Here is a 12,107-nt window from a genome sequence, read left to right as displayed (position 1 = left end):
TAGTTTTACAGAACAGGTGGATTGTGTAGATAATTTATTGCATATGGCCTAGTGGTTAATATCAAGAACTTGAAGTCACCAACAATAAAATTACATTATAAACTAAATACAGTAAAATGTGTTTTTTTTTCATCCACCAAAGCTTTATTAGAACAAATAATAGACACAGATGGCGTTTGTAGCAAAACACAGAGGACGTGATTTTTCTCTGTTTGACATTTTGTACATCAGACTTTCATTTTTCAATTCACATTCTAATGGCATGTGTGTCAATTAGATGGGCACAATTCCAATCTGGATTCTATTGAGCAAGGCAACAGGTGACAAAGCGAAATGATATGCAATGGAAAAAATGAGTTATTTGAATTGTGTTCTTACATGTATATTTACACACACACACAGACACACAAACACACAAAAGTTTATTTCTTAGCTTTTGCCAAGTGTTCGCGGGCAACAATGAGCCTCTGGATCTGAGCAGTCCCTTCGTAGATCTAAAATTAAAAAGAAAACAAAACAGCGAATGTTACAACAAATTATCTGGCTGCGTAATTACATACTGTTATTGCTTGAAAGAAACATTTTAACTCACTCACTGCCATTCCCGAATGTGTTCAGGTTGTTCTGACAAAACATCTGATTGTGAAATCAATCATCATAGTACAAACTCACCTGGTAGATCTTGGCGTCGCGCATTAGCTTCTCCACCGGGTACTCGCTGTTGAAGCCGTTACCGCCAAAGATCTGCACGGCATCCGAGGCCACCTGGTTGGCAATGTCGCCGGCAAAGGCCTTGGCGATGGAGGCGTAATATGTGTTGCGCCGGCCGCGATCCACCTCCCAGGCGGCGCGTTGGTACGCCATGCGAGCCAGCTCCACTTTCATCGCCATCTCGGCCAGCAGGAAGGAGACGGCCTGGTGCTGGAAGATGCATCCTTTTTAAAAATGGCTTAGGAACATCGATGAAAAGGTTTCTTTGGCCATCATCTGTACTTCTTTGAAGGTGTAGGACGTTTCTCCCCTCATCCGAAGAGCTTAGGAATTTATATAGAGAGCCAGAGTTACCGACACAACTTTAGTTCGCTGACGAAGCTCTTCGGATGAGGAGCAAAACATCCGACACCTTTAAAGAAATACAGATGACGGCTGAAGAAACCTTTTCATCGATGCACCACTACAGTACGACTGAGATCTTACACGGACGTTATAATGTACGCATCCGTCAAAAGACAAACCTCAGCAATGACTTTGCCAAACGTTTTCCTCTCCAAAGCGTAAGCGGTGGCTTCGTCGAGGGCCCTCTGAGCCAACCCGGTGGCTCCGGCTGCTACCTGTGTGCAACAGTTAGCGGTTCGCTATATGTCACGTTGAAAATAACACGACTTTGCCATCGTGTTACTTACGGGTGGCCGAGTCTTATCAAAAGCACCCATGGCGATTTTGAAACCAGCACCCTCGCCGATCAGGACGTTCTCCTTTGGAATTCTCACATCCTCAAAAGTGATGCCTCGTGTGTCTGAACACCTCTGGCCCATGTTCATTTCCTGTGGAGGAGCAGCGACCATGACATCATTACAAATGCAGCGATACCTCGCTTTACGAATGCTGTAACTAACGAACTTTTCGCCTTCAGAACATTAAATTCATGAGAATATAATCTTGACATCTGAACTCGTTTTCGGCGGACGAACCAAACCACACAGCGCCATGGTGGCTTGCGTACTAGTTTTCCACACCCCCTCTGTTTGAGTGCAGACGTGGTTTGTTATCCAGTGGAGTACTTTTGCTATTATGGGACCAAAAAAGACCCCACCACAGGCTAGTGTTCAGCCGAAGAGGACCCAAAACAAAATTACGGTCGAGCAGAAGATCATTGAAAAACACGAATGAGGTGTGCGTATGTGTGACTTAGCGTCCCAGTACCAGTATGCTAAGTGGACCATTGCTACGTGTGGCTAAGAGTGTTTCTATGTTGTCTAAGCAATGGTCTCAGGCAATAGAAGAGGTTGAAAAACTTCTGTTGATTTGGATTAATGAAAAGCAGCTAACAGGGGACAGTGTGAGTGGGGGTATTATCGTCGAGAAAGCACGTCAACTTCACTCGGATATCATCAAGAGGCAACTACATCAACGACCATCACAAATGTAAATAAAACGACTTTATTATACAGTACAGTTTATTTATTTAATTACCATACAATAGCATATTTATTATACATAAAATAAGGTATATTTTGAGTAGTTTTAAGGCTTATTCAGTAGAAAATTGTTTTATGTGGACCTCGGAAAGGATTATTCTCATTTTAATGGTTTCTTATGGGAAATAAATGTTTGGCAGACAAACTTTTCGCCTCACACACACTTTCTGGGAACCAATTAAGTTCGTAAGCTGAGGTATCACTGTACTTTGTACCCCCCATTTTAATAATGGCCCACCATTGAGCCATGCCGTATATGTTACATGATAAAAATATCACAGTAGAACACAAAATGTATGTGAGATGAAATTATCGATAATTCTGTTTCATGAAGGGTGACAAGTGAATATGCCAGTCAAACATTTTTTTTCCCCCGGTACCATCTTGTTTGCCAAGGAACTGCCACAATGAGCTCAAAAGATAAATTTAGGCCATAATTTGGACTGGGTCACAGGGATGCATCTGGGCAATTAAAAAAAGGGGGCCAGTTGCACCCCCGCCCCACCCCTTGTGTCTGAAAAGGGGGTGCGACAAATGCTACGCTAACGTCTTACCTTCCTTCCTATTTGGATTCCGGGCGTGTCCGCATCCACAATGAAGCCTGTGAAAGCCTTGTTGGTGGGGCATTTGGGATCAGGGTGAGTGCGGGCCAACAGGAAGTACCTGGCAACACAAGAAAGACATTAACTCATTCACTGCCATTCACGAATTTTTTCGGGAATTGAAAATATGACGTCGAGAGCCATTCCCGAATTTGTTCAGGTTTTTTTTTCATGCTTGGGTGCCGATAAAGCGCTGGTCATGGCCTCTGGTAATGTTTTTTTCTTTTCCACAAGGGATAGCATTACCCTTTTTTTCCATTTTGGCACTTTGTTCCAAATTCAGCTGTTGTTAAAGCGCTATGTAAACCAATATGTACTGTATTGTGTTGTATTTTGGACAGCCGCCCTCATTTCAAGCTCATATAACTCCAAACCCATTTACTTAAGGAATTAATTCGTTTTTTTCTGATGAAAGAAGAGAGTCTCAGGTTTCTAACTCTGTTTTGAATGTTTATGTAGTACTAAAACTCAATATTTTCACTGGATCCTGGAATTCAAGTGACAATGACAAAAACTGGAGTGGACACTGGAACTGGAGTGGACACATTTTTGCGCATTGTCTGGCAGTGAAAGAGTTAAACAGCATCCAGAGGAGACGGATCACAGATTCATTGTTGTGGTGCTCTTTACCAGTTGGCTTTTCCGCCGTTTGTGATCCACATTTTCTGGCCGTTGACCACGTACTCGTCACCAGTCTTCACCGCCCGGGTCTTGACGCCTGCTACATCTGAGCCTGCCCCCGGCTCTGTCACACAATACGCCTACAGGACATCACACAATTTAAATTTAAAATATGCCATTTCATTTTCCAATCCACTTGTCAATGTGCGTTTTTTGGAATGTGGGCAAAAAACGGAATACCCGGAGAAACCCCATGTGAAAATACTTGCTCTTTTTTTTTGCGATACCTTATAAGGATGTAATTGATGGAAAAGAGGAAAAATGTGAAACTTTGAACCGTGTCCATCATACTTCAAAAAAATACGACAAAAGTCTTAATTTCATGACTGTGGTTAACTCATTAACTGCCATTCCCAAATTTATTCGAGAGTTGAAAAATGTGACATGGAGAGTCATTCCTGAATTTGTTCGGGTTTTGTTTTTTTTTTAGTGCCGATAAAGCGCTGGTCAGACCTCTGGCAATATTTTTCCCCTCCACGAGGGGGCAGCATTTGCCTTTATTTCATGTGAGAGCTTTGTTGTTAAAGTGCTATATAAATCAATATGTATGCATCGCATTGTATTTTGGACCGCCGCCCCCATTTCAAGCTCATATAACTCCAGACCCATATAACTTGGGAATTACCTCTTTTTTTTCTGATGAAACAACAGAGTCTAAGGTTTCTTACGCTGCATTGAATGTTGATGTAATCCTAAAACGCAATATTCTGTGGGTCCCGCAATTTGAATGAAAATGACAATAACCCAGGCACTGTCATGGCCATGTTTTTTTCACATCGTCTGGCAGTGAATGAGTGAATTTATTTTTACAGCTTTATAAGCAGTAAAGTATACAATATTACATAACACTGAGTGTACAATTGCGGAGAATAGTTAGCTACTAACATTCATTGATATTTATCTTGACAATGCCCTCACGCTTAACAGTGACATTGTGACCCAATCGCCCACGATTTCGATTTCAGTAAAACTTACTTGACGGCCAATGAAAATGATTTGCAGAATCATGCAGTAGTCAGACTATGAGCATACTTACTGGGTAAAAAAACACCAGAGGGGAAAAAAGTACTCACGCACATTAGCGGCTCCTCAGTCATCCTCCCCAGATATTTCTTCTTCTGTGTCTCATTACCGGCTATGATGACAGGCATTTGCTGTATAGGGTAATAATAATGTGTGGATGAGCAGCGGCAGTCACACGCGCCGGCGTTCCTTTAACCCGGAAATAACTCAAATAGATAGAACGATAGCTAGCTGATAGAAGATAGCTCGTAATAGTGATGATAATAATAATAATAATAATAATAATACATTGTATTTATAAGCGCCTTTCAAAACTCTCAAGGACATAGCGAATAGATAGCCAGATAGCTAACAGCTAGCCAGATATCAAATAGATAGCTAGCTAGATAGATCAGAGAAGCCTTGTTACAATTCTAATGATGTATTTCACCATTTAAAGGACAACCGACGTCACTTTTTTGTTTCTTAACTGACATCAGAAAAACGTTTTATTAAAAAATTGAGCTGCGAATTGGGCATTTTCAGAAAGTCCCGCCCCCAGTTCGTGACATCACGCCAAGACGTCTTGCATTGCTGGAGAATCAAAACAATGGCTTCAAATTCGGAGAATATGCTTTCTTGTTACACATCCAGTTATGAATATGATTCAAATAGTTCTGAAGAGGAAAGCATACATGTTGGCAATCGATTAAAGAATTTATTCCGTGCCACTTTGAGGCAACATTAAGGGGAAATGTCTCACCGAAAAAGAGGCACAAAATGGCGACCTCCTGAGGCCACCTCCGTTTCCACAGGCTGATAAATTCCTTATATGGAGCTTGGTCACCCTCTTCTGGCTGTTTTTGGCGCAACATGACGTTTTCAGACCAAACAAGCACAGAAAAATGCATTGACGTCGTATTTTTCGGTCAGGGGCGTTCCTTCAATGACGTCACGTACGGACGCGTCACCAACTCAAAAACAAGACTTCCGGAATATTAAAATGTAAAATATAGCTATATGCGGTGGAATCTTATTAAAATACGCTGAGTATAAGTCATTTGAAGCCATTTTACAAATTATGGACACAACTTGTCCGGTGGCATCGGTTGTCCTTTAAGTGTTTGCAGTGAAATGAGCGCAAACTATTCAAAGCTCTTACGCCGAGAGAATTTGCTTCGATGGCAGTTTGGACTCCAGTGCAGCCGTAGGCCAGCTCTTCTGTGACGAGGCAGTTGTCGAAGATGGACAAGCCCATTCCACCATATTCCTCTCCGATGTGACCGTTCATCAGACCAAGCTCCCAGGCTTTTTTGATGATAGGTAGTGGGTACTATCAACCGAAAAGATAATCAAGTCAAATATTAAACCTTGACAACGCCGCATGAGGCTGACTCACCTCCCCGGTTTTGTCATACTCTGGTGCTTGTGGAATAATTTCCTCTCGTGCGAACTTGCGAGCCAGTTGTTGGAACTCTCGCTGTTGATCCGTGAACTCTGCGGCACATTCAGGAAAGAATATATTTTCTATTTTCTCCGATTCTTAATGGAGGATTGGAAATAATTATTTCTTGGACATGTAAAGAACTTGCATTTTTTTAATATACAGTAAAGTCTCGTTATATCGATATCGGATATATCGATAGTCCCGGTTGTATCGATACTATTTCTATGCACGCACGGAGAAAATTACATGCAAACAGGGTCGGATATATCGATAGTCCCGGTTATATCGATATTTTTTCGGACTCCCTTGAATATCGATATAACGAGACTTTACTGTATATTAATTGACGAACTGACATTGGAGGTTGTCGGGAGAACTTTTGAAAAAAATATATTTATATTGACAGTCCGTTCTGACCAAATAATTTGATTATACAAGAGAAATTATATAAAATACAATTGGAATGGGGACATTTAAATTTTCATAATTGATGATAATGGTGAGTATAGTTTTGTTTTTTTAAATGTTGCTGTGCCGTTGACCATTTTGTGTTTGGGAGCCTTTTACTGAGCATCTTCATCTTCATTAAGTTCATAGAGTTGCTTGTTCTGTAGCCACAAGGGGGACACTGATTCGCTGTGGCGACCCCTTGAAGTGAAAAGCCGAAAGGAAAAGAAGACGATAATTTATCCTCCAATTCAAATTAATGGATTTTTCAATTTGGCTAAAATAAGTCACTGATAATGTTACATTGCTGAGGATTTTTAAAAACAGCAACATAGAGCTGAATATGATTGCAAGTCTGGATGATCGTCAGGGTAATTATGAAAAAAAGAAGCCCTGAGATGTCACCACAAAGGCATCTGGTGTGATGAAATGATAGCAAGTGTACAAACAGGATTGACCACTCAGTCAACATAATAAAGCAGTGTGCTAACATTTTACATTTTCAGACTACTTTATAGAACTGGCAAAACACGCTTCATTTGTTAATTTGTTGTCAATGTTGACACATTTGCCAATTCCAATATTTGCTGACCTATTTGTGTTAGCAAAGCAACTTGTGTGTTGGGAGTGTTTAAAGTTTCCAAAAACCACATAATCATCCACCTGAAGAGATACTTCTCCATATTTTTTAATACATTTAGGAATTCTGCGATTGAGTGGCAACCGGTTCAGGATGTACAAATGTACATAAATAATTTTATTAGTTTTACTATCGGGTTTCCGGAAATCGCTGCAGGGTTTCGTGTGTTTGAACAATTGTATTTGTTAATAAATCCACACATCAAATTCGGTAACCGATTTGACAAAGTCTCAAGTGAAAATCGTGTGACCACGCACCAAACGAGAAGCCAGTGGCTGCTGCGTTATTCTCGGCAGAGATTTTAGCTTCAGCAGCAGCGGCACTGGAGCTTTGGAGCCGAACGACGCCGCAGCGCATCCCGGCTCGGAGTACCTGGAAGGAGTAGTGGGGAACCACAATTCAGTTCTCTAATAAATATTAATATAATTACAGCGGTTCAATTGAAGTATTTGTGAATACACTTGGTGAAGCGTTTAAAGATTAAAAACCGTTGAAAATACCGTTAAAAACAAGCTCAGGATAGCCGCGTATGGAATTCGTTCGGTAACATGTCAACACATCGACGCGTCATTTTATAAAGCAAACAAGCAGGCGGAGACATGATTTATCCTATTGGTTGTTCTTTTGATACAAATAGATAATTTTTGAAAAAGAATTAAAAACTCACCTTATTCAAGAGCATCGTTGCGATTTCCAACTCAGATTGAGCCCCTCTTCGAAGATGGCTGTCCCTTTGACCAATCGCAGTGGTGTGTTTAGTCACGTGGCCCTCGTGGGTTTTCGTGGGGGTTGAACTTTGCCCTAGTGCCTGTAAGTGGAACCGCACCTTTCACACCCTTCAAATGTCTTTCGTATAGCTTCTGTGAGTCAACACAAACCGAGGTTAGATAAGGCTAAATTTGTTCAACATTTTGTAGTCAATGATACATTTTAGGTTAGTCATGTCAAATATAATGGCATCCACGTGTGGATGTCACCAATCAATGGTACTGTAACATACATTTCAGATATTGTGGGTGTACAAAATAATGGCCAAAAACTGGACGCATATATTATATGGTAATTTGGGTGTAAGAAAATATTCCTCAAAACAATATCGTTTCTTCATTCAGCTACTGATCATGCAGCATCCATGGGTAACCCTATTCTGAAATTTGCATTTCTTTGACATGTCTACCGTACGTGCAACGCGCATGCCTAATAAATCGTTACTGAAGGCTCAGAAAATAATCGTTTTAATCCCTTTTCCAACATTTTTCTTTAATGAAGAACGGTCCTTTTTCCGGCTTTTTGTGAAGAACGGTCCTTTTCCCGGCTTTTTTCTATACTGTTCTATATTGTACCGTTGATGCCTGCTGTGAAAAAAAAGTTTGTAAATCCCGCAGTTGTTTCAGCAAAACGATTCTACCAGTACAAAGTCAATAATCATTTTATCAATAAAGAGTGAAACATTAAAATGGCCTTAGTTCTGCTGGGTTTTCATCAATCGATCTCCCATGATATCCTGTGAAAGGATGCGCTACTCTTACAACTCTAGCCTTCTCCAAACTCTCCGCTAAGCCCCCCCCCCCCAATTTGTCAAGAAACAGTCATTGTCTGATAAACTGGCAGTTATCAAAATTATTCAAGTTTCTGGGGTCAGGTTCATGTTCACCATCATCCGTTGAAATAGACATTTGGTGTGTAACATTTGAAAATGCTACCAGAATAAATGAACGCAAGTGTGGATGAGAAAAACACCGTTCCAAGTCTCGTAACAATGTCCTTGAAATCCCACAGCTCTCAGCTATCGCGATAATACACGTGGAATGTAAAATTGACTATATACGACTGGAGCTCGTGAAGGTAGGTTTTACACGAGTATACTCGTCCACGACTAAAAAAAGAACTCGTGAAAACGTTTACCGTATACTTGTTTCTGCCTGGGAGGGGGTATAAAAAACTTGTTACACCTAATCTTTTTTCCTGCACGACGTCACTTCAACCTTTTTTTTTGCATTACTACTACGTCACCGTACATTCACAATTTACATGTATTGTCTGTTGTCATTTGTCTTTTTTAGCCACATTATAATTGCCTTGCACGCCTGGTCCGAGGAGACAGTAATTTCATCTGTGCTGTATGTCATGCATATAAGGATATTTGACAATAAAGCTGACTGAGTATCACCAAGAGCAAGAGAGCACTGTGCTTTTCTAAAGTCACTATATCCTATTGAGCAAAATTAAGTGGTTCTTAAAACGCTCGATCTATTAAAACTTACAAAAACAGGACTAACATGAAGACAAGCGTTCTTGAGAATAAAAACAAGGACACATTTGAGACGTTTGTTATTTTTTTAATGGGCAAGTGAAAAACATTTATTTGCCTTTCTTGGCCTTTATCTTCCTCAGATAGAACTCCAGTTCTTTGCCCTCCAGAATGTAGCCATCTGCCCGGCCACATTGCCCTGGTCTGGAGGAGATGCAACCTGGAAGCGGACAACGCCAAGTTTGTTAATTCAAGTCACTCAACTACCTAACTTCATTTTGACATGATTACTATAAATTCTGTTGAACCTCACCGAGCAGCTTTCCCTGTAGGAACTGTTCCTCTAAGAGAGGGGAGATCTTGGCCATTTTTTTTCGCTCATCATACTTCTTTTGGATCTTTTTGGACCTCTTCTTGTTGAGGACCTCTTCCTCCTCAGGCGTCTACAAAGCAACGGTTGGTGACAGTTTAGCCACAATCTGACAGATCTCAAGAGCGACCGGGGTTGAGATGACAGGTCTTTCTCAGAGTCTTCAACAGCATCACTTGCATTCAGTAGCAGAACTGGACATGTTATCTTCATGGAAAGAGGACAGAGGCTTAAGTTGTGTGGAAAAACCTGTTCACTCACCAGCTTGGCTCCCTTCTTGCGTCCCAGGGGGAGGGTGTAGTGACCCTCATACCACTGCCTGTAAGGGAGGCTGTCTACCAGCACGATGCAGTTCTTCACCAATGTCTTGGTTCGGACCAGCTCATTGTTGGAAGCGTTGTAGACCACATCGATTATTCTGGTCTTGCGTGTGCAGCCTGTGTGAGACCAAAAACGTAATTAATATTGTCCACCACCAGATTTATGACTACCAAACATTACTAGTCGGGAGAATCTCAGAGTCCAAAGTATCAGCACATGCATTCAGTAGCAGAACTGGATATTAATCTTCATTGAACATTTCAGGACGCTTAATAAGAACCGTAAATTGGGAGACTTACACTCAGAGCCCCAGGAGAAGTTACCAACGTCTAACCTCAGGGCACGGTATTTTTTGTTCCCACCACGGACTCTCACGGTGTGAACACGACGAGCCCCGATCTAAAGAAAAGCAACCCCCATTTAAATGACTATCAAACTCATCCGGTCAAATTATTCGTTTTTTTTTTAATCGTGTCAGTGTAACTATGACAAGGCCTAGCATGGGTAGGTCCCAAGCTTTGCACTAAAACAGCACAAATAAGACCTACCTAAGGTCCAGCTTTCATCACTCACGTGACACGAAGAGATCAACCGCAAGATTTTACATTTACCTTTGTGTTTGCGGGAGGCCTTCCGAGTTCGTATTTCCTCTTTTTGTGATAAGGCTTCCGCTTTCCGCCGGTTTTGCGGCGTTTGTGCCAGTTATCCCTCGAGATACCTAAGAAAAGATCATATATATATATATAGAAATTTTTAAAGGAGAGCCCGGCATGAGCGTATGCACACGCGGCAGTATCAGACAATGCTTGAGCAATCAGTTCTCCAAGGTAGGTTGTCCACATTATGCATTTGGATTCCGCATTAAAAGCTTCATCATATCACTCAAGCATCGTCAAAACTACAACCAGTAAGCGTAGAAACAGGACAGCATTACTTAAAAAAACATATTTCGTAGTAAAAGTCCAAGATGGCGGCCGAGAAAAAAGAATGCACTCAAGAGGCTTACTTTTTTATGTTGTTTTTGTGTCACTGTGTCGTCGAGTGTCGTGTGGAACGGATTGTTTTTCAGCATTTTTGGCCACGACATTCCTCTTCGGCAGCACAAATACAGCAGTACTGTTTTTGGATTGGATTTGCCTTTATTAGTCTCGCAGTGGAGACATTTACATTTCACAGCAGCAAAGTTATGAAAGAAATGAAAGTAGAAAAGCAAAATACAGGAGCTGCTAGAAAGCCACCATAACAAACTGCTAAAAACGGGCGCTTTTATCCTCTCTTTCATCTAGAACTGCTTCATGTAACGAAGAGGGTACAGAAAGTGCCTAAGAATGAATGACTCTCCGTCTTTGTGTGGTCATAATTTTTTGGTTCTTTTCACTTCAAGATGGCGCCGCGAGAGTGGCAGCCTTTCCAGCAACTCGTGTTTTATTTTTCTTCTTCTTTCAATCTTTTAATATTCCTTTCATAGCTTTGATGCTGTGAAATGTAAATTTCTCCAATGCGAGACTAATCGAAGGTAAATCCAATCCAATATTTAGCTAGTTGCATCTACCAGAAACGCCAATATCGATTGTCCGATCAGCATGGTTACATTTACCAACTTCTACATGACAAGGAAACTTCAAACTTCAGGAGCACACTATGATAAAATAACATAAGGTGTCCACAAATCGACAATCACGCGTTCCACGCCATAATTCGACATCGAAAGCTCACGACACGGCTAGCGAGAAGCCATCTTGGGGAATTTTACACGACCGGGGAAAACGACTTCCTTTAAACATTACGAGCCCGCACATGCTCAAATTGAAAACACATCGACTCGATTTCTAATCAAGCTTTACATATTTACAAGCGAGTTCGAAATGTCTGAGATAAAACGACAGATGGACACGGATTCTGTCCCCGACCCAAACATGAAAACACGTACCCATTCTCAGGCGCCGGCTTGAAAGAGGAATCGCAAGGGATCATGGGAACGTTTGTAGACACTTCGCCTCGCGAGAAGTCACATTGAACAGACGTATTGAACAACGAGATTTGACGTTAGTGAATGAGCCACTTTATAATTTATATTGAATAATTTCTATAAAAACAAAACATTCTTCGCATCCTTAATGTAGTATCTATTTTTACGCTTTTAGTGTT

At 41.1% G+C, this 12,107-nt stretch overlaps 2 protein-coding genes and 1 non-coding gene across 3 annotated transcripts; all 3 read right to left on the bottom strand.

The window, feature by feature from the left end:
* Positions 1–121: 121 nt before the first annotated feature.
* acadm (acyl-CoA dehydrogenase medium chain) lies at positions 122–7,806 on the bottom strand. Its single transcript, XM_089008413.1, has 11 exons — positions 7,685–7,806; positions 7,275–7,389; positions 5,883–5,980; positions 5,646–5,816; positions 4,555–4,635; positions 3,431–3,561; positions 2,753–2,861; positions 1,404–1,544; positions 1,236–1,331; positions 673–921; positions 122–494 (listed from the first exon to the last, which is right to left on the bottom strand). The coding sequence occupies exons 1-11, from the start codon at positions 7,697–7,699 to the stop codon at positions 423–425; spliced, it is 1,278 nt and encodes a 425-aa protein (XP_088864539.1). The 5' UTR covers positions 7,700–7,806; the 3' UTR covers positions 122–422.
* Positions 7,807–9,335: 1,529 nt separating this feature from the next.
* Positions 9,336–11,939, bottom strand: rps8a (ribosomal protein S8a). The gene is made up of 6 exons (XM_089008868.1): positions 11,890–11,939; positions 10,571–10,677; positions 10,259–10,358; positions 9,900–10,075; positions 9,582–9,711; positions 9,336–9,488 (listed from the first exon to the last, which is right to left on the bottom strand). The coding sequence occupies exons 1-6, from the start codon at positions 11,891–11,893 to the stop codon at positions 9,379–9,381; spliced, it is 627 nt and encodes a 208-aa protein (XP_088864994.1). The 5' UTR covers positions 11,894–11,939; the 3' UTR covers positions 9,336–9,378.
* LOC148891265 (small nucleolar RNA SNORD46) lies at positions 10,428–10,535 on the bottom strand. The gene has a single exon (XR_016116553.1). It is a non-coding gene; the product is annotated as a small nucleolar RNA SNORD46 (small nucleolar RNA).
* Positions 11,940–12,107: the final 168 nt, after the last annotated feature.

The sequence above is a fragment of the Hippocampus bargibanti genome, linkage group LG11 (genome assembly GCF_051943395.1).
Source record: "Hippocampus bargibanti isolate YZ-2025 linkage group LG11, ASM5194339v1, whole genome shotgun sequence".
Classification (NCBI taxonomy): Eukaryota; Metazoa; Chordata; class Actinopteri; order Syngnathiformes; family Syngnathidae; genus Hippocampus; species Hippocampus bargibanti.
The sequence above is the reverse complement of the archived record's forward strand: the minus strand, read 5'-3'. Positions and strand labels throughout refer to the sequence as shown.